Here is a 23,789-nt window from a genome sequence, read left to right as displayed (position 1 = left end):
CTAATTAGTCCATTTCCGGTTGTCCGTCCGTCTGTGGACACGATAACTAAAAAACGAAAAAAGATATCGAACTGAAATTTTTACAGCGTACTCAGGACGTAACAAGTGAGGTCAGGTTCGTAAATGAGCATCATAGGTCAATTGGGTCTTGGGTCCGTAGGACCCATCTTGTAAACCGTTAGAGATAGAACAAAAGTTTAAATGTAAAAAAATGTTCCTTATCAAAAATTAAACAACTTTTGTTTGAAACATTTTTTCGTAAACATCACTGTTTACCCGTGAGGGCGCCAATTAGGCGGAAATTTTATAATATGTACTATACTTGATTATCAGTTATGTATGTGTCACATGTTTGTATGTGTTATGTGATAAAGAAATCAACACTGACTATACATGGTATTTCAACAATTAACTCAGTCAATTGTTTGTTTTCACTTGTTTTGAATATCAAAACAAAAAGAAACAAAGCAAAAAGAATGATTATTACATTTTTTAGTTCATATGACTAAAATAAAAAAAAAAATAAAAACTTACCCACATTTAAATGTGGGTAATTATGTCATTAATATTATTACTCATTTATTATTACACATATAATAACAAATTTGTTTTAATATTTTTAATAATAATAATAACTATTACCAAAAAGGGAAATAAATGTAAATAAATATAAAATACAAAATGTTAAAAATTTCACAATAAAACAGGCAAAAAAAAACTAAATGTAAATAGAAATACTCAGACATTTTACAGAGTGAGAAAAAAAACACTTGTCACGATGTTACCTTCGAAAAGTCACTTTTGATGGTATAACTTATAGGAGATATAAATATTATCAGAGATAATAAATGAGAACTCTAGGATATGTCGAAATAAATTTCGATTTTTGCCCCAATTTTTTATCAATACATAGTATAAAACAAAGTCGCTTTCTCTGTCCCTATGTCCCTTTGTATGCTTAAATCTTTGAAACTACGCAACGGATTTTCATGCGGTTTTTTTTAATAGATAGAGTGATCATTTTGAACCATAAATTAAAGATTTATGTAAAAATAGTAAATGTAAAACAATTCATAGCCATCTTCTCTGATATACTGAATGAATTATGACTATTTTACATTTTTTTAAATTGAAAACTGTACATATATTTTGTGTACAAAAATCAATTTTTTTGAGTGTTATGGAAGGGGGATAAGTAAGAGCAAAGAAGGTGAAGGCTATAACACGGTGATGTTTACCAATCTGTACTTTGAAAACCCTGCGAAGCGGGTGACTATCTAGCTAGTAAAATATAAAATATACTATGATTATTTCTGTTCAACAATAAATTTGTTTAACTTTGCGTTAAAATATCTCAACAATGAAACGGTCAAAAATTTGGTTTTTCTTTTTTGAACACTTCTGGCAGTTTTTTTGCTAGAATTAAAAAATTTCAACTTCTTCAATGCTCTTCGTATTAGTGATTCAAGCTTTAAAGTTATCTCGAGTTAGAGACGATCAATTTACTTCGAATTTTATGGTAATTGTATTATAATAATATTCTTAATAAGTAAAAAAAAGTTTAACATGTCCATACCTGGTACAGTTCTAAAACTTGCTTAAGAAATACAGATTAAGCTTTCCTTTCAAAAGAGTTATATATGAATTTTGTAAAGAAGTGTACCTACTCATGTAATTGATTAAAGAATTTTAGTGTTATCAAAAATTCTCATCTATTCAATATAGAGAAGTAATACCTCTATATAATATAATTACCGTTTTACAAACCTACATTTTACCTACACACAAGACCTAGAGACATGTAATGTATAGTACCGTGCAATGTAATGTATAAATAGTGTCCACAATAATACACCTACTTATTCATGATAATATGATACATACTTAATTAAATACCTATCGATTTATTTTTTATATAATAATAAAATAAATATAATCGGTATAAAATCGGTAATATTTTCTAAACACACTGTAAATTAAATATTTATAAATTTAATAATATATTTATTATTATACATACACTATAGATAGGTACACGTTAAGAAAGAATATAAATCTAAACAGTCAGAATATATCAATAAATAAATTATTTTTATTTCAATTATTTAACTTCCTATATAGGGAAAAGTGTTGTACCTATTATTACCTATAGGTGAAAAAATTTTTAAAATCGGTAACGTAGTTAACTCAAAAATGTCGGTTTCAGTATTTAATTGATTTTAACTTTTGCTACGGAACCTTAATTTTTTTGAAAATAAAATATAGCCCATTTTACTTGCTGATAATGTAGCATTATATAGGTGAAAGAATTTTTAAAATCGGTTAAGAAATGAACTCAAAAATGACGATTTTTATATATTTTCATACAAACTTTCATCCCCTATTTCACCCTTTTAGGGGATGAATTTCGAAAAATCCTTTTTTATGTGACATTTACAGTATAAAATCAATAATTTCTCGAAATTTCAAACTTCTATCATTAGCAATTTAGGCTGGGAGTCGATATATCAGTCACGACATTGGCTATCCCCCCTCCAGATTATTTCCCCCATCTGAAATGTTTCTGATTTTAAATAATATACAAAAAGAATCGTTCTGAAAAAAAAATCATCAAAATCGGAGCTGTTCCTGAGGACTTCCAAGTAAAAACACTTATTGACTCCACTATTAATCAATTTTAATTTCACTTTCAAATTTTGACATGGTATCCAGTCTAGTTTAACATTTTTATGCTTAATATGGTAAATTCGATATTAGGAAACTAACGTATTATTCGATTTATCAAGAAGTTATTGATTTATCTCTTAAAGATCGTATTCACACTTTTATTATTATTTTTTCAATTTTATTCTAATTTTTTATTTATTTATTTATAAAAACAATGTAATAATAATTTATTACTCAGAATGAAAAATTAGATCATGTATTTATTTTTAATAATTATTTTATTTTACAATGTCTTATTATTTTATTACTTTTGTTTTTATTTTTTTATAAATAAATTAAAATTAGTTAAAATCATCTGAAGTAATATATGGTAGCAACTAAAGGATTAACTTTTATATTCTTATAAAAACACAATTTTAATGTTTAATTATTAATAAAGCCAGCTAATTTCTCCTTTTTAAAACAAAGACTCGTTCTAGCCCTCATCTTCCTTTTTGCCCTCCTTTTGTTCACAATTTGATGGATATTAATTTTTCGGTGCTGAACTTGCGTTTTTTTCGATTTTTTCAAAGGGTTACCCCTTAAAAAAATTCCAAAAAATCGAAAAATTTTTGTTACCTCCAATTTCGATACTACTCAGTATATAAGGTAATTTTGACCCAAAAAGTGCAAAAATCGTGTTTATTTGATGACTGGTCGAATATTTTTTGAGATACGGACAAAAATCGATCCAAATATTGCGATATCTCCGAAACTCTGCATCCAATCATTAAACTACCCTGATTTTTGTAATTTTTGGATCAAAATTACCCCATCCACCGAGTTTCATCAAATTCCAAGACAAAAATATTTTTTCCGATTTTCTCGATTTTTTCAAAGGGGTACCCCTTAAAAAAATTCCAAAAAATCGAAAAATTTTTGTTACCTCCAATTTTGATAAAACTCAGTATATAAGGTAATTTTGACCCAAAAAGTGCAAAAATCGGGTGCATTTGATGACTGGTCGAATATTTTTTGAGATACGGACAAAAATCGATCCAAATATTGCGATATCTCCGAAACTCTGCATCCAATCATTAAACTACCCTGATTTTTGTAATTTTTGGATCAAAATTACCCCATCCACCGAGTTTCATCAAATTCCAAGACAAAAATATTTTTTCCGATTTTCTCGATTTTTTCAAAGGGGTACCCCTTAAAAAAATTCCAAAAAATCGAAAAATTTTTGTTACCTCCAATTTTGATAAAACTCAGTATATAAGGTAATTTTGACCCAAAAAGTGCAAAAATCGGGTGCATTTGATGACTGGTCGAATATTTTTTGAGATACGGACAAAAATCGATCCAAATATTGCGATATCTTCGAAACTCTGGATCCAATCATTAAATTAACCTGATTTTTGTAAATTTTGGATCAAAATTACCCCATCCAACGAGTTTCATCAAATTTCAAGACAAAAATATTTTTTCCGATTTTCTCGATTTTTTCAAAGGGGTACCCCTTAAAAAAATTGCAAAAAATCGGAAAATTTTTGTTACCTCCAATTTCGATAAAACTCAGAATATAAGGTAATTTTGACCCAAAAAGTGCAAAAATCGGGTGCATTTGATGACTGGTCGAATATTTTTTGAGATACGGACAAAAATCGATCCAAATATTGCGATATCTCCGAAACTTTGCATCCAATCATTAAATTAACCTGATTTTTGTAATTTTTGGATCAAACTTATTTCATCCACCGAGTTTCATCAAATTCCAGAACAAAAATATTTTTTCCGATTTTCTCGATTTTTTCAAAGGGACCCCTTAAAAAAATTCCAAAAAAATGAAAAATTTTTGTTACCTCCAATTTCGATAAAACTCAGTATAGAAAGTAATTTGGACCCAAAAAGTATAAAAATCGGGTGCATTTGATGACTGGTCGAATAGTTTTTGAGATATGGACTAAAATCGATCCAAATATTGCGATATCTCAGAAACTCTCTTTCCTAGTTGTTTTGGCTATGCGTTCATATGTGTCATTATCAATCACTATCAGTCAGTAGAAATATGTTATTATTTTATTTTTTTTATTTATAATAATAAAATTTCCACTTCAGAATTCCGCACAAGTCCAGCTAGTGATTCATTAGTTCGACCTGTATCTTAATAAAACCCTCAATATTCATTGATTTGGAATACAATTAGCGAACAAAACAAGAGTTCATTCGAAGAGAGATCCTCATTGGTAAAACACATATAATCATAATAATCAATCAATGAACAGCATCTAACTTTGAATCAATCAAGTATAAACGATAGTAACTAGGTAATGTTTACACTTGATTAGTTTTTAAATATTAATATTTTTTAATATTATAATCTGTTCATCTTCTTGCACTCTATATTCATAATGAGATACAGGAAGTTACAGTTTGTGTTTGAAAAGAAAACTTATGTAGGCGCTTTTGCGATGATGAAAAAGTACTGAATTGTCGTGACCATCACGCTAAACGGTAGAAACTAAACGCTAAAAATTCAAGCTGAGTTCAACCTGTCTGGTGGATCAGTGTTATCATTGCTGATCTGCCATTCAAGAAACCTGCGTTTGAAAGCCAGCCCAGTTTACTGAGTGCGACTTCTATAAAACCAAGACTACATGAACAGGCCCGAAATTTTCCAAATTTTCATTTAGTTGTCCGCCAAAAACTTGAATGGTACGAACTTGATACATTAAAAGTAGGTAACATATCATATTTTATTATCCAATCGGATTAAAAAATTGACATAAATTATGTTATTTTACAATCAAATTACCTTATTAATCAATTCATTAACACCAGCTATCTAATGATACCTATATTATTAATTAATAATTAATTATACCTGCAATGTTTTAATAATAGAATTAAATGTTTTACTTTTATTATCATTTTGTTGATAGTTATAAATAAATTAATTTCACAATATATTCAGACAATCAATTAATTAATTATCCCACATATTCAGATGATAGCTGTAATAAATAAGCAAGTGAAAAATAAACTAATGAAAATCTTATACATTATTTCTTGAGCCTGTTTTTGTATCACCTGACGATATCATTCTTATTCCATTATCAAATTTAATGATTTACCAGCTCATTTTCAAGCTTATCGTAGTGAAATATTTATTTTAATATTTAAGAAGGATATACAAGTTTACAAAGCCTCATGACATCGCTATTATAATTACCATAAAAACTCACTACACAAAAATTTCTATATCAAATCATTTTGATTAAAATTTATATTAATTAGTACAGTTAAAGATGTTACAAATAAAGGAAAAATGAAAAAAAACCGCTCGCATTTTACTAAAATCTCATGAAATGTGTTTCTCAGGTGTCAAAAATCATTAGTAATGCATGAGTTAGTGACGCAAATGTTTCAATTTGTTAATAAACAATAAATTTTTAATTTAATAGAACGATTAATGTTGAAGTTGATTTACAAAATTAATAAGTAGGCAACTTGAATTACGTATACATTATACATGTATAATAATTTTCGATTATTTGACAAACATTTAACATTTACGTTATACAAGTTGCTCAATTACAATTTTTTTAAGTGAACTTCAATATTAACAAATAGAAACATTTGCGTCACTAACTCATGCGTTACTAATGATATTCGACATCTAAGGCACACATTCCATGAGGTTTTAGCAAAATGTAAGCAGTTTCTTTCATTTTCCTTTATTGGTCGATTTTTGTAACATCTTTTACTGCACTATATATGTAAATTCCACGGAAAATTCATATAAAAATATTATTGCATAATAGGAAAAATGTAAAATAAATCATTTGTTATCTGTTTATTGATGATTTTATAAGGGATTTACCGAAACAGATTGCTGGGATTCCCTAATAAAACTTACCAATCAATTAATTAGGTTTATAAAGTTTAGCTTTTTATTTTTTAGTGATAAAATACCCAATATCAAATGTTTTGAATACTGAAATTCTAAAAAAAACTTTGTAAATTCCCTGATATTTTCTAATATTGAAGCTTATAAAATTTTTTAAACTTTAAAAACTATTCACTTATCAGGAAAAGTAAAGAAGAAGTTTTTCTTTCCCAAAGGAAAAGTAAAGAAGAAATTTTTCTTTGTCAATAGTTTGCTTTTCAGTATGCTATGAGCGGAAGCCTTAAAAGTCAGACAATATGTTAACGACCAAGGTTTAGTAAAGACGTCTATGCAAATTTGTAAGTACTTGAATATGAAAACAATGGCGTAACTTATCGGTTTTTCTTGAATGCAAGTATATTAACTACCTATATTGAAATAGGAATGGAAAAATACTACTTTCGACAGTGAAGAAAGTTCATTATTTTTCGTTGTGATTCTTTAGACATTCAAAAGGTTTCGAACAACAACATATCAAAAATTCAGACAATTTGGTTGGGAAACATTTCTCATACGGTTTGTGCGTCGCGGTCGTCCTTTTTCAAATTTTCAAAAACAAATTATTAATTTAGCGGGAAAGCTTCAAGATTCTTCCGTACGCCCATGAATCAAGGAAGCGGACATTGACTTTCGCATACTGAATTTTACGGAAAAGCTTCAAGATTCTATCGTACGCCAATGAATCAAGGAAGCGGACATTGACTTTCTGAGTAATAATATACATCCATTATTCATTACTGACCATGCACAATAATGGTAAATTTAAAACAAAAAATGGCATTGTTAAATATATAAATAAAACTGCATTCATTAAGTGCATTAAATATAATTCGTTCTAGACCTTTTAACGGTTTATTAATTGATTATTTAGACCCACAGTTCATTTGTAAATATGAATCGTTCCGTGGATAACAGTGAAATTATAAATACAGTGCTTGTGGACACAAAGTTGGGTAAAATACAAGGACGTATTACCAAATCTGATATTAATGCTACGATTAATAGTGAATATTATAGTTTTCAAGGTATTCGATATGCAAAACCACCATTAGGATCGCTAAGATTTCGGGTAAGCTCTCTATACTTGTAACCCAAAGGTTAGGTTAGAGTGGCTGTCCTGCGGTAGGACACACTTAAACCATGGCGTCCGTTGTGATACCGAAAAAGGGTTGGCACATCCCCGGCCACTACTCCATGAACCATTTTGAGCTGTTTAAGAATATAAAACAAAAGAATATAATTGGGGGGTTATTGAGCTTCGACAAGAAAACATTTTTAAAAGCTATGTTTAATTAAATATAAGTCAATTAAAATGAATTAAAATAAAAAAGAAGAATTCACAGATTACAAAAGTTTTTTTGGACAAAATCATGTTTCAAACATTTAAAGCTTGAAATACTGCCATACATTATCGAATATCGAATAATAATTACGCTACAGAGTGATTAGCTTGTGTAATTTAATAACGTAGTGATCACCTTAGAAAAGATCGATTTGGTCTCTTTGAAAATTATAAATTGGGTTAAATGTCTCTTCAATCTCCTCCGCTTTCATTGTAAGGATTCACAACCACAAAATATTGATAAGTTTTGTGTTTTAAATCTTTTAAGGCACCACAACCGACTGGACCTTGGGATGGAATTCTGGATGCTACACAAGAGGGTAATCCTTGCCCTTCAATGGGACATGATGGTACCATTTCTGGAGATGAAGATTGTCTATTCTTAAATGTTTACACGCCAGTGGTTAGTTCAAAGATACAGTTTCTGGTCTCAAACTTTTGCTTACATTTTCGAGTTTAGCTTTATCATCATAAAGCCAAATAGTTGATGTTTTGTAAGTTACGAATTAATAATACTGAATTGAAATTACATTTAATATCCTTCAAGCGAAAATAAAGCAAATGTTAAGACAAAAATAGGAAGTTTCAGATGTTTCAAAATCAAAATGTTTACCTTTTTTAGATACCAGATACAAGTAATGAATTACTTCCGGTAATGTTTTGGATTCATGGTGGTGGATTTTATGCAGGCAGTGGTACCAAAAATTTATATTCACCAGACCATTTAATGCCTCAGAATGTTATTTTGGTAACGATAAATTATAGATTAGGTGTCTTTGGTAAGAATCATTATTCTGATTTCTAGCTCCGTAAAAATAGCACCTCCAATTGCAAATTTTCATTAAATGTTGATTGGATACATTTGAAATAAAATTTAAATTTGGGAAAACAAACGAATCCAATCATCATTTTATGAATATTTGTACTTAGGGGTGCTATTTTCACGGAGCTCTGTTATCCTCAATTTAATGTAATCGAGCATATAATTGCTATTTACGCAGGTTTTATTATCTGCGATGATCCAAAATTGCGAGTACCAGGAAATGCAGGTTGTAAAGATGTTATTATGGCTTTAAAATGGGTCCAAAATCATATACAAAGTTTTGGCGGTGATCCAAACAATGTAACAGTTTGGGGGCAAAGTGCCGGAGCAATGATAGCTCAATTATTATTAATATCACCAATGGCAAAAGGTCTATTTCATCGGGCAATTTTACAAAGTGGTAAATGTTAATTTGCTTATTCAAATTTTTAACTGCCATAATGGATAAAAAATATATATTTTAGGAATTTACTTTGGTGATTTCAATTCGAGGAAACGAAAACCATTTTTAGCAATCAAATTATTGACAACTTGTGGATTTTCACTTAGAAATGAAGAAGAAGCTTTAAATATGCTTACATCAATGACAACAGAAGAAATCATTACACATTTTAACACGTATCGAAGAACTTTGGTATGTCACGAGATTTAAATCGTATTTCAGGGTTTGCTTCAAAAAAATATCGCCTACCAAAGTTTTGATAAATATTTAGAAAAAAAAATTGTTGACTTTATTTTTCTCTAAGCTTTTAAATGGCAGACAAGTACAGAAGAAGTTTAAGCCAAGTCGCCTATCTTTGGATAAAAATCTAATCAAAGTTTTCTATTTTACAGGCAAAAGTTAACTCAGGTTTTACTGTTTTAACTATTGAAAATTCTTCATCTTTGGAAGAAGCCTTTACCGACCATGACATTGAACATTATTATTTGGAGAAAAAAATTAACGATGTCCCAATTATAGTTGGTACAAATTCAGTAGATGGTATGATATTTGCGTCAAAAATACAAGGATATGGTGCAATGCAACCAGAATTAATTAGTGCTGAAAATGTTGTGCCAGCATTGATTTCAAGGAATTATCCAAAATATTTGGATATCGGAAAGAAAATTATTAATTTTTATTATGGCCGTGAAGAACCATCTAGGAGAAATTTGGATAAATATAGTAGGGTAAGTAGTCAAAAATGAGGTTATAGATCGAAAAGGTTAGGTTGCCCGATAAGGAACAAACTTTACTATGACACTTAGAACGGGATACTAATCTCTAGATATATTTCTTCGTTCAAGGACCGCTAGTCAGCCGAATTTCGTGGCAAAACATAGATAGCAAAAATAAGTAGTTAGGCGAAATACGAGGATACGCGATTATACCCGAGCGCTCACAACTGAGCCCAAGTTGTTCACCACAATTAGTCAGTCGTATGAACTCGGATACATTCGCGTGTCCTCGTATTTGATCTAACAACTTATTTCGCCATTTATCGATTTATATAGGAGATTTTCAAATCCACCATGTCGGGTCTTTTGATGTCACCGTCTCACCGCCTGATAGTGGCAGCTTTAGCCTTATTAGTTATACAACACCCTTAAGTAATTAGTGTTTTTCTATTGCAGCTTTTAAGTGACACAGAATTTAATTTGAGCGCAAAACGTTTTATCCAATTCTACCAAAGAGCCACAAATCAGCCCGTTTATCGATATCGATTTACATTTGAGTCACCTCACAATTTATATAAGAAATTATACAGTAAGTAATTTCATAAATTATTTCGAAAACCAACAAATCCTTATTCAAATTTTTCTCCCAACAGATCTACAACTTCCTGGCGTGTGTCATGGCGACGAGTTAACATATTTATTCAAATCAAAGTATTCCCGAAAATTTAAACCAGGTAGTATTGAAGAATTAACACAATATCGTATGATAAAGTTATGGACAAATTTCGCTAAAACTGGTAATCCAAATCCGGCTCATCCAAGTTCTGTGATCAATGCGAATTGGTTACCCGTTCAACCAGGACAATTAAATCATTTAAATATTGGTAAATGTTTAACGTATAAAAATATTGATCGTGAAGAGTATACACGTTTTAAATTTTGGGATGATTTGTTCAAATCGTATTTTGAAGATTTTATTGAATGTATGGCAAATAATGAACAACTTCGAGAGGAATTCATTAAAAATAATACATATTTTCAAATGAAATTTTTAAATGAATATCAAGAAGCTAAAATTTCTATATAATTCCAATCCCAAAACGAATTTAAAGAAAATTAAAAACTAGAAAAATTAAAATCAAATAATGTTTTCTTATCTATAATTTAAAAACCCAATTTCTATATAATTTTTTTAAAATTTAAATAAACCCCCGACATAAAGGCGGGTTTGATCGATTCGTTTATATAGAATCGTAGCTTCTAAACGGATGCTTTTGATTTTTTTTTTGTTTGATAGGTAATTTGATCGAGAGTGTTCTAGGCTATATTCCAAGAAAATTTGCTCAATTGTTAGGCGATTATCACCTCTTTTCTAGTTATTATCGAGTACAGAACCCTAAACTTGCACTTAAAACATAACTAAGAACACTCTCGATCAAATTACGTTTCAAAAAAAAACTAGATTCGTCCGTTAAGAAGTTACGATACCACGAAATTTGCAGACACGTTAAACTTTAAACGTCCTCCCTTTTAAGTCGGGGGTTAAATACATTTCATTTTACAAAATAATAAACCATTAAAAAAATTTTAGTGTCGGACACTTTTTTTGTCTATTCCTCATCCGTCAAACGCGAGATAAGAAGTATAGTTCCAAAAAGACCCGTTAAATTGTGTTCCATCTTCACACGCATGTAATTTATATATTAGGATTATAATTAGTTAATAAATATTAATTAGGATCGGGCTACCGCTGCTTTGTTGGGAGTTTTTGTTAGCCGGTTTTCGGAGGTAAAATAGGTAGTCATTGTTGCACGGTAAAAGGGATTTACTAGTCACGTAGTATTTATCATCGTAAAAATAAAAATCCTTTCGACTATCGGTATTGGATTTATATTTTCTAATTTATATATGCAAGGAATCTCTCATTGAATTAGAAAAACTATTAATAACCTTTTTACACCCGCCAGCACTCGCGTTATAAGCATTTTGCTCACGGCAGATTTAAAACATAAATAACTTTTATAGTAAATTGTAATTATTTTATTTTATTAATCAATATAAATAAAACTAATAATAATAATTATTAATCTAATGTATAAAATTATATGGCTCAATAAAATTCATTTTAAATAAATTGAAAAAAAAAAAAAAAAAATATTTTACTGTCAGCAGCATTTAATTAGCTTATCAATAGTAGGAAGTTTAATCATAAGTTAAGGAAGTTTAACATAATTTAATCGATAGTAAAATTTTATTAAAATCCTACACAAAATATATCAAATCGATTTTTTAATAAGTTATAGTGCAGAGTTTCGGAGATATCGCAATATTTGGATCGATTTTTGCCCGTATCTCAAAAAATATTCGACCAGTCAATAAATGCACTCGATTTTTGTACTTTTTGGGTCAAAATTACCTTATATACTGAGTTTTATCGAAATTGGCGATAAAAAAATTTTTCGATTTTTTTGCAATTTTTTTAAGGGGTACCCCTTTGAAAAAATCGAGAAAATCGGGAAAAAATTTTTGTTTTGGAATTTGATGAAACTTGGTTGATGGGGTAATTTTGATCCAAAAAGTATACAAATCAGGTTAATTTAATGATTGGATGCAGAGTTTCGGAGATATCGCAATATTTGGATCGATTTTTGCCCGTATCTCAAAAGCTATTCGACCAGTCAGCAAATGCACCCGATTTTTTTACTTTTTGGGTCAAAATTATCTTATATACTGAGTTTTATCGAAATTGGAGATAAAAAAAATTTTTCGATTTTTTTGCAATTTTTTTAAGGGGTGTACCCCTTTGAAAAAATCGAGAAAATCGGAAAAAATATTTTTGTCCTGGAATTTGATGAAACTCGGTGGATCGGGTAATTTTGAACCAAAAATTACAAAAATCAGGTTAATTTAATGATTGGATGCAGAGTTTCGGAGATATCGCAATATTTGGATCGATTTTTGTCCGTATCTCAAAAGCTATTCGACCAGTCAGCAAATGCAATTTTTTTAAAAATCGTGGATGACATAAGCGGTTCGACTGAAACATAATTTTTGTTTATAGCTGCCGGTCTATTAGTTGACAAAATTAAAAGCATGGAGCAAAAAAAAGAATTCAAGAATGCATGACATTTTATGACAATGACAACCGTTAGTTTTCATAGCATTCAAACACACAACACACTGTGAATTAAGTACAAGAAAAGATACCAGTTTCCGGTAATTAAAGGTATACTTTTGGATTCATTCAGTGGCGGATTAATGAGACAGCCTCAAGCCATTCAAATTATAGCAAATTTTCCAAAACGACAAAAAAAACCTGATACCTCATCGTTTATTTAAAGCGGAATATATTAATTGAAATTATAGAAAGTGAAATTTAAGCAAAGTCAACTCCGGACGTCAGAGTTGTTAAGGAGATATGCAAAGATTGAATAATACTAGGGATTTCAATAAAACTTTATAAATACATCTTTTGATTTACAAAGTTTTCAAGAATCACAAAAAATTCCTAAATCATCGGGCTTTTTATTGCTATTTAATCGTTCAAAGTTGGCTGAAAAAATTGAAATTGGATATTTCTATATCAAAAAATCTATCGAGTGTGATAAAAAAACTATCTAAAAATATTTAGACAATCTTGTAGTTTATAATAAATATCATAAAAATATAAGGTTGTCGATGATATAAAATCAAAAATTTAATTATGAGTTAATCGAAGATCCATCATTTGATGAACAGAAACGACTATAGTTAGAGTATTGATGATTGAAGAGAGATATCTATATTATCTTGTTGTATAGTAACTTGTTGCGTTTAGTTTAGATCTTGACAGGACAATTTGGAATGTGGTAATGACAGTGCGGTTATGAATTCATAACCGCACTAAGGCGATAAAGAACTATTTTCCCACGCATACTAAGTGAGAAAAGTAGTTCTTACTCACGGGCGTAGGATAAAATAATGGAAAGTACACACTTTTTATGGTCTCTATAAATATTATTTAAGTATCTAAGATGGTTTCCAGAATTCAATAATTTGCCGTATAATGTAATTACTCTACGAAATAGCCTAAATGGCCGAGCGGTCTATGGCGTTTGTCTTTGTCTGTTTGTCCATTTAGACTTAGGTTGCGGGTTCGAATCCAGGCAGTGGCAGTGTGAACAATTTATAATTAATGTGAGTGCAGAATTGATTGACATTGTCTTCGCTTGGATAAGAACGAAGTAACCGACTCCACTCACATCAAAATGTAATTGTAAATATGTTTGTAATTAAATAAATAATGGAGGTTAAACCCCATTATTATTATTATTATTACTATACGAAATACGACCCTGCATAATTTATATTTAAAATTAACTGAAACTTATGAATGAATCAAAACAACTAAACGACACCATTTTTTTAAATGATTTTTTTATTTAAATTGAAATGCATTTTGATCATGAATTTGTTGTGTTTGGTTTAATAATCGAAGGAAATGCAAATTATACATATATTTTAATCTAAATATAATAAGATTGATCATCAAAAACAAACCATAATAATAATAGATTATAGTTCCAGTCTGATTATAATTTTAATAATATGTAAAATTTAATATTTATAATCAAAATGTGCAATGTTATATTGTAATTTGTAATCAAGCAGCCAAGTGATTCAAAATTATAATTAAAAAAAAAAGATATGTCGTGGGACACCCGGTAGGAATTCGTACATTATAAATGTTGCGCTTTTTTTTATGTTATACTTTTCTAGGTTTTACCTTCCAACCCGCGAATAAATCAGAAGGTATGATAGATAACGTGTGATTGCACATTTACCCAAATTTTCATTTTCAAAATATCCTGGGCAAGGATTGTATTATTGGTTCGAAAAAAACAGTTATCACTCAACTATGAGGGAATACTTCCCGTACATTTCTTTCATACGAAGGTTTACTTATAGATTCAGATTAATAAAATCTGAAGAATACCAAAAATATTTTCTAGAAATTTCTAACTTTTCTAGTATTCTTGTAAATTGTACAAGAATATTAGATGTACAAATATAACTGTGATCACGAATACTTATAAATATTGTATGAAAACTGATTACTCCCAAAAAATTGCATTCCTCATTTTAACCTTTCTCTGGGATTATTTTCATTATTTTGAAGATAATTTTTCCAGAAATTCTTTGCAAACTTACAAAATGATCTGTTGACAAGAGTAGTGGATCTCTCAGCAGGACACTTTAATGTCGGGAGTGTCACTACCTTCATAACATGAGGATCTCTGATGATCCAACTTGTAAGGCCTGTAAGAGGGACGATGAAACCTCCATAGATGCTATTAGCACCTGCAGGGCGTCAGGTTTAAATTTTTGGGTCCAAAACCTTGGATCCATCAAGCCTAGAAGAAATCCCGGCCGAGAATCTGTGAACTTTCTGCGTGGGGCTTGTTCTCGATAGAATCCTATATTTTCTGCGTTGCGCCTGGAGATGTCTCGCCTTCAGTTTTTTCTCAAGGAGGACACAGAGGATCTCTTGGTCTAGGTGCTATGAAGTCATTTGCGATACCTCTCTTATGTAGTATTATTATAGTGAAACCTTGATAACTCGAACCTTAAGGGAAATGCAAACAATTTCGAGTTAATGAGTTTTCGACCTTCTGTGTTAACTTAACCCTACAAAATTTTCCCATGTTTCTCACCTTTGTAAATAACGTCCATTATTACTCAGTAACTACTACATACCTAAATCATTTATCTATGTCTGTAACCTTCTTATTCTTTGGAGAGGTTTGGTGTTCTTAAGAAGAATGTCCTTAAGTAGATCCAAAAATACTACCTTAAGTTTTTAGGTGACGCAAATACAAACTTTTCCAATTCTGTATTTGAACTGTTAATCTGGAAAAAAATTGTAGGGAAAAACAAAAATAAAAAATCCAGAATTAAATTTTTTTATACAAAAATATATTTTTTTATCTAAAAAAGATAACAATTAAGTTGCTTTCTAAAAAAAAAATGCTTTCTAAAAAAAAACATTACAAGCATTCTCACATCGAAAATTTATGTTGTTTTCGTTTTTCAAAGTTCACACAAATACAGGCGCAACAATATATATTTTGGAAGCGCTTTTTTTTTATATAAAATACGAAATAAGAACATACATATAACGAGAAAGCTTTTTTTTTAGTGTTTTAGATTAAAAGCTCCTCAATTTTCATATCTATTGAGTGTTTTTAAAAGTTTATCTAAGAGTTATACATAATAAACGAAGAGCTTTAAAAAATTAAGCTCATTTGGAAAAAGAAAATATTTTCTTGTGACACCCTGTTCAAAAGAAGTTGTGTACTATAAGGAAAAATCGAATTTTCTTAAATTGATTTTGATAAAATTAAAATCCAAGATTGATCATGGTTGCCAGATATTTCTACCACTGTGAGATGTGGCAACCTACTTTTTTCTGAAAGTATGGAATCTTAGCTTTCAGTTGGTGACACTTTTATACAAAAAATAAAGACGGCAACTTAATCAAAATTCGATTATTTCCATGGCAATCACCTTCGAGATAAACTTCCATTTTCTAAAAATATCACACTTTTACAAAATGAGCTTCACTTTTTTCCGATAAGCTTTCGAATCATAAAAATTAAAAAAATTGGACGGAGATCTATACACAAATGAAAGTTTCTTTTTTTATAAGTCACTACCCCACAATATTGGAACACATAGTATTATAATATTTATTGCTTAGGAATGTTTATTTAAAAAGTTTCATCTTTAAACTTCGAAGTTCCTACGTAATAATTATAAAAAAAGTTCTCAGAAACTATTTACAAAGTAAAAATTACACAGCCTAATCTTGTTTTAAGTAAAATTAACCTTTTTTTTCACTTGAATTAAATCAGCAGTCTTGAAGCAAATAACGCACACACTTTTTAAAGACGATTTACAAAAAAAAATTGTTTGTTGTAACACATTATTAAACTACGCATTTTCGTTACGTTTCCTGTGTCCTTGGATAACATTAAGATCACTTTAAATAAAAGATAAGATAAACTAATTCATTCATCCATGTGACATAAAACCTCTTTTTTTTTTGTGAGAGAAGATAGCAAAAATTTACTGTTTAAAATTTAAATTGGGTCAAAATATTTCATGTTTTGGATTTTTTTTTTTTTAAATTGACGACATCTGAAAATAATAATCTAGAGTAGGCATGGGCGAGTTATTTTAAGTCAAAGTCACCGTTGTTACAGCTTTATTGTGTGTCTCTTTATCCAAGTCTGCATTGCTCATAGAGGAGGAAGCGAGACGGGTATAAGACTCTTCTACCTATCTCAGTTTCTATAATAGTAATGAGATAGGTAGAAAAAAAAATGTTTTCTCTCTGTCTTACTCGTATTTTAGGTTGTCACTGTCTTACTCGTATGTTTAGTTTGGAGACCAAGGGACTTCTCTGAGACACGTTTGCCCATGCCTGATCTAGAGCAAGAATAGAAACTGTGATGTTATCAACACGTGCTCTAAAAAATCGTGCCGATAAATTTCAATATTGATATTCGAATGGGAAGAATTTTTCCTGTATTGTTACAGCTCATAAACTCTCGGTTATAAAACGGTTATAAATAAACCGTTATAGCAATCGGCGTGACCTTTATTTTTCAGAAAAATTATTATTTACGATCTCCATAATATCTCATGGTAACAATCCTTATCCTGCCACGTGGGTGTATCAAAATTTTGCGTCAGTTAAAAAGTTTTCGTTAACTCGAGAAAAACTAAATCAAAATCTAGGTTTTTCCCATTTGATGATAAACAAAATATTAATTATATATCGTTTACGAAGAAATTCTAAATCACAGTCTCGATTTTCTAGAAAGTATGAATTCAAATAATTCCGTTAAATTTACCAACCGATTCGGATTTCCGTTATGACGTTATTATTTTCAGATGTCCTATTTTATGAGTTTTATATAAATTTTTTCATAGAAAAATGCTGAGAATAATTCTTCGAATTAAAAAAAAAGAGAGAAGTTTTTGCTGATTGATCATTTCATTATAAAATTACATCATTTTTACATCGGAATATTTATTTCATCAAAAGACAAAATTATGAGTCATTTTTAAACTAACACAACACAAAGTGAGTACACATAATAAATAAAAATCAAGTTATCTTGAATCGTTTGTTTAGTCATACAAGCAGTAAGAGAATTCTATCTTTTGTTATTTTTACCGCCATTTTCTCATTCAAAATTCACTCTAAAACAATGATGTCACTAAAACGATCTTTTAATATCATGGAACACTTTTAAAAAATATTCTCCAATCATCTACTTCTATTTTCGATAAAGTCACGATAACTGAAACTTCACATTTTATCATCACATTCAAAATACGCGGTAAAACATGAAATCTCATTAAATGACGTCACTAATCATAGAATACTAAAAAGTAAAAGTATTTCGATTAAAATAAGGTGCAAATAAATTATTCATACGATGAATTTACATTTATCTCGAAGTTTTAATTCGGAATACATGCAAATATTAGATAAAAATACACAATATAAATAAAAATAATGGCGGGAAGTATAAAAATAGAAGTAATAAATAAGGATAGAGCACCTACTGCTTGTATTTCTATAGAAAGTAATATTATTTCAGATCTTTTCGATAGAAATGAATAACACAAGCCACGTGGTTTTTGTTTTTTAATTTATAAAAAAATCGTCAATTAAGATTCTCAATCTGCTTCTATTTCTGAACAAATCACAAACAACCTTTCACAAAAGAGTCCTCATATTATGGAATTTTTTTTTTTTTTAATAAATAATATCAGATCTTACGTTTTTAAATAACCTTAAAGAAACACGTGGTCTTATTTTTTTTAAAACTTAAAATTCTTTGCGGGGGCAAAACACAAAACCATAGACGAATATGCTTCCTAATCTTGAAAAACGAAAATCATCACGATTTTGTGGAAAAATACTCGAAGGAAATACATTATCGAAAATAACAAAGAGATGAAATTAATTTTCGCACTAAAAAGCAAATGGAGACCCCATGGAAATATTTAATTTCATCTTCGAAGCTTTTTTTAAAAGCACGATTCTGGAGAAAAATACCCGAATAAAATAAAGCCTCGAATATTTAATATCAAGCGAAAAAAAAATAAATTATCGCAACAAAAAAAATCCAATAGAAATGTATTTGGAGAGTTTCTAAGTTTAACAGGTTTTCGGTGAACAAAAAACATCCATCGAAGAAGGTTTATGATTTTTGTTAACAAAAAATCTATATTCGTAGTTTTCCTTGTTTTATCAAAAATTGTTTAGTTACGAATTTAGGGAATTTCGAAAAAGAATTCCTTTCTTCCCTAAATTACCTTCCTTCACAAAATGGGGGGTACGAATACTCATACTGCCACTGCCGAGTTTATAAAATGAGGACTCTTCTCTAAACACTTACACACCACTTAAAAAACTAGCGAAGAAAATTCGATTTATACACAGAGAAAACACCATTTTTTTTAGTTTGCGAGGTATAACGAAAAAAAAAATGAAAATAAATAAGTTAATGAGAAATTATAAAAAAACAAATGAAGAAGTCTCTTTTCGCGAGAATGATGCAGGACACTCAATGATGACCATGAAGATGCTGTAACTCTTGTAATTGTATTCGAAAATCTTTCCGTACACGCCATAACATTAATTCCATGCATGCACGTGCATCATCAACACTGTTATGTCCTGCAACGCCCGCACATTGAATATCCCGTTTTAAAAAACAACTCGTCAATGATTTCAATGACCTTTTAAACGGTAATCCATAATAATGTGGGAATGTCACTGCTGTATCAATAACCGTACTATGTATGATACGTAACGCACGTAAATCATTCTCTAAACCGTGACCGATTAAAATTGTATCCGCATTTATAAATCCGGTTAAATCACTTTGCACATCTTTTAACGTTTTCACTGTATTATATGATTTTTTACATAAATCTTTTGCGGTTATACCCGAAAAACGGGTGTTATAATCGATAATTTCATTGTCGGGTTTCACAAAACAATCGTAAACTAATCGTCCATCGGTTGTGACCACTGTGACTTTGGTTAATTCAAGTCCTTCCGATGTGTAACACATTTCACAATCAAGCGCGTAAACACCATAATTTTCATCTTTTGGAACACTTCGTTTTAGTCGTGTCTTCACATAACCATCCAATGGACCGTTTATCCCGTTGCTAACACCATTCCATACATGATATTTCCCGGTGGAACATCCTATCGAATCACAATCCCCTTTACAGCAAGTATATTCCGATTTAATTCCAACTCTTGGCGCGTGGGTTCGATGTAACTTTCCCCAATGATAATTACAATGTTCTTGTGTTAAATAATCCCCATTTGGACCAATAAAAAAATCCCGACCACATCGCACACATTTCCGTTCTTCGGTCACTCGGTCCGTTATAATTTCATCACTACTTTCACTGTTTGGACTGGAAGTTCCCGAACCCTGTCCAGAATCTTCGTCACACTCTTGATCACTACATTTTATTAAAGTCCGAGATGGTAAGTTATCGGATTTATTCACAATCATAAAACCTGAACCGGGCACAAATTCTCGAGCGTTCACATCAAAACGTGATGAAATTAAACGTGTTTGAGGATTGATCGAAGGGTTCTTGTAAACCATTGCACGTCCAGGGTATGTGCCACTTTCGACCGGATATCCCAAACTTAATAAATGTTCGGGGGTAAGTAGATAATTCCGTAGAAAATGAAATAATTGCGATTCACTTATATTTAACTTGGTATGATTCCGTAACGGAGGATAGAGCACCATTTTTGCAGGACTCACGTCGTCTGTGACCCTCTTCTTCGACATTTTTTTCTTACGTAGTTCCGGGGATGATCCACTACTGGATGTTGTATCGTCTGATGTCTTTGTCCGTCGATTTTTGCGCCGATTTTTTCGTTTGGCTTGTGTTTTACGATTGTTGGCAGTTGTGGTCAGGTCTGGTTGATCTTTGGTGATTGATGATTCACTGCCACTGCTTGTGGCTGCTTCTCCGCCCGGGTCCAGTGCGTCTTCATCAAAATAATAATTCACGTCAGAACAACACCCAACACAATAATTTTATAAAACTAATCTCCCAAATTCTGAGCAATATAATTCACTTTATCGCAATGACTTTCAACCCTTAACTAAGACATTATCTATAATCATATCAGTGGGGGGTTCAAAAACAAATTAAGAGCGTTAATACCGCCCCCTTATTTAAAAACAAACAAAAAACCAAGGATTCTCAAGCTTAATAAATAAGGGTATAAAAAATTCAAGATGGTATGGTATGGTATGGAAGTTAGCGGGCCATGCTCGAGCATCACGCCTCGAAGCAATGGTTCAGAGCACCTAGCCAAATAGACCCTTGTACTCTATCCCCGCTACGCTTTTCAGTGGCTATTATAACCAACTGATGTACTGAAACCCAGGATTTGCCTAGCGCTGAGTTTCCTAATTTCTTCTGGTTCGACTAAAAAAGAATAAGAGCCTAAATGGCCGAGCGGTCTAAGGCGTTTGAGTATTTAGACTTAGGTTGCGAGTTCGAATGCAGGCAGCGGCAGTGTGAACAATTTATAATTAATGGGAGTACAGAATTGATCACATTGTCGTCGCTTGGATAAGAACGAAGTAACCGACTCCACCCACATCAAAAATGTAATTGTAAAAAATTCAAGATAATTTGAGTTCGATCCTAATAATCACATTGCGAAGGAGAGCAAAATCCCAAACAATAATGAAAAGTTCACCATTTTTATTAAATTAGAAATTATATAAATTTTCTTCGCTAAAAACTTGGAAATTTTTTGCCCTAACTTAGTTTTCATACAATATTTACTTAACCAATATAAACAAAAGCAAAAATCAAACTGCGATTGCCCAGAATATTTTGATAGTAAAGAAATTTAAAATACGGATAAAATTCAAGGAAATTATAAAAATACAGGATGTTTCAGAATAAATACTACAATTAATAGATCTTTTGTGATAAAAAATACCAAAATTGTATTCAAAGCATTTTTGTAACACGATGAAAATTAAATAGAAAATCAGTTCGATCTACAATGTACTTTATGTTTTGATTTTTCGATACGGAAGTATTTTTTATTCTAAAACACTCTGTAGTAAGTAATTAAAAATACATTTTATATAAAACTTACCTTCACTGCAAGATGCAAGATATTTGCCGTTACTCGAGAAATCTATATCAAGTATTTCACCAGTGTGTCCTTTAAATGAGGTTAAAAGCCAAGAATGTGAAAATGCTTGCTTATCGGCACGAAAACGTTGATTATCCGTTAATTTTTTCTTAGTTTTAGTTGTCGTATCTTTTACTTTCGCTTCTTTACGTTGTCCTTGCGTTTGAGTTTGATCTATAACAAAAAAAAAAGTTTACATGTAACGAAGCACATTCCACACATTTCGAGGTAAATTTGTATACTTACTTTTAACTTTCGACGTTGTTTTTGATTTTTGTTTTGAATTATTATTTGCTTTAATTAAAAGCCGTTTAACAACAAATAAAAGTAATATCGTTGTACAAAAAATAATCGTTATCCATATATTAACTAATGGATTATCCACTAACGAAAAAAACGACATGTTCTAAGACGAATTCGAAATAAAACTAAACACACACACACACTTTTTTTTAATATTTCGGAGTAGAAAATTTGATTTTTTTAAGTTCTTATAAAAATTTTTATATAAAACCACGAGGTATTTTTGTAAGCGGGCCGGAGATAACTGGCTGTGATTCACACACCGACGAACTCAGCTTGCTGCTGTTAATATGGTTCAATGTCCACTGTAATGCATTGCATTGGACACACTCCTCTTAAATCCAACTTACTATTGGTTCATATGATTTTTTAACATCCAATCGGTATCGAATAATATAAAGGCGCTTTTTATGAATTTTATTTCAACTTGTAATATATTTTTATTCATATTCTTCGTACAATAATTTTTTAAATTGATTTGCTTGTACATTATTAAGAAAATTGATTTTCAATGAATTATTTTATTTCAATAATAAAATAAACTTGAACGAACAGTGGTTTTAACAATACTGAAAACATTATCAAAGAACACGATGCTATAGAGAATATGTTTTGTGATCGCGCGCGCGGCAATCCCCCACCTTTTGAATTTTTATTTTTGTTGTAGTTGGAATTACGCAAATTAATTCTTGAGTTGTTACAATGAAATAAAACGGCTAACACGTAAGAATGCGTTGGAATTATATTCTCTTTCCAATGAATTTTTCAATGATATTCCTTTATCAGTATGGGTTTTCCGATTTTGATTTAATTAGTAATTTTTGAATACGTTTGATTGGGTATTTTTGAAACTTGTTTATTGTATTAATAAAATGATTTTTAATTTATTTTCTTTAGTAATTTTTCCTTTGTCAAAGGTGTGGTTTCAGAAATTTGTATGTTTTATTACGCACAACGCATGGAAAACAATTTTACGATGAGAGGAAATCATTTTGATTCATAATTATTGTTTCAATCATAATGTTTTATTTAGTATACTGCACCATTAAAGCCTTATCTTTTAGGGTTCTGTACCTATAACTGAACAATATTCGAGATTGAATTTCGATTTAACATCCATTATTATATAAAATGTTAAACATATGATTTTTCTGGTTTTAAGCAGTCTATTATAACAGTATCCAAAAATTAAAATAAACTTCATGACCCAAATATAATATATTCAAATTTTATTCAAACATCTTTTTTTTTATTTTTATTTTGCTACGCATATTAAAAAATAGTATAAACAAAAACATTGACT

At 30.1% G+C, this 23,789-nt stretch overlaps 1 protein-coding gene across 2 annotated transcripts in view; it reads right to left on the bottom strand.

The window, feature by feature from the left end:
• LOC123293960 (transducin beta-like protein 2) overlaps positions 1-22,983 on the bottom strand; it is an 83,795-nt gene extending 60,812 nt beyond the window's left edge. Inside the window, exons 1-3 of one of the 2 annotated variants that reach the window (XM_044874972.1) lie at positions 22,430-22,983; positions 22,145-22,357; positions 19,220-21,010 (exon numbers count right to left, since the gene is read on the bottom strand). In XM_044874972.1, the coding sequence (XP_044730907.1) occupies positions 19,548-21,010; positions 22,145-22,357; positions 22,430-22,586 (1,833 nt within the window). In that variant the 5' untranslated portion in view covers positions 22,587-22,983 and the 3' untranslated portion in view covers positions 19,220-19,547. Of the gene's footprint in view, positions 1-19,219; positions 21,011-22,144; positions 22,358-22,429 lie in introns of those variants that run through there. The other variant, XM_044874973.1, reaches the window with a different exon arrangement.
• Positions 22,984-23,789: the final 806 nt, after the last annotated feature.

This window comes from Chrysoperla carnea, chromosome 2 (assembly GCF_905475395.1).
Source record: "Chrysoperla carnea chromosome 2, inChrCarn1.1, whole genome shotgun sequence".
Taxonomy (NCBI): Eukaryota; Metazoa; Arthropoda; class Insecta; order Neuroptera; family Chrysopidae; genus Chrysoperla; species Chrysoperla carnea.
Note: the sequence above shows the minus strand (reverse complement) of the source record. Positions and strands in the feature narration are given on the sequence as shown.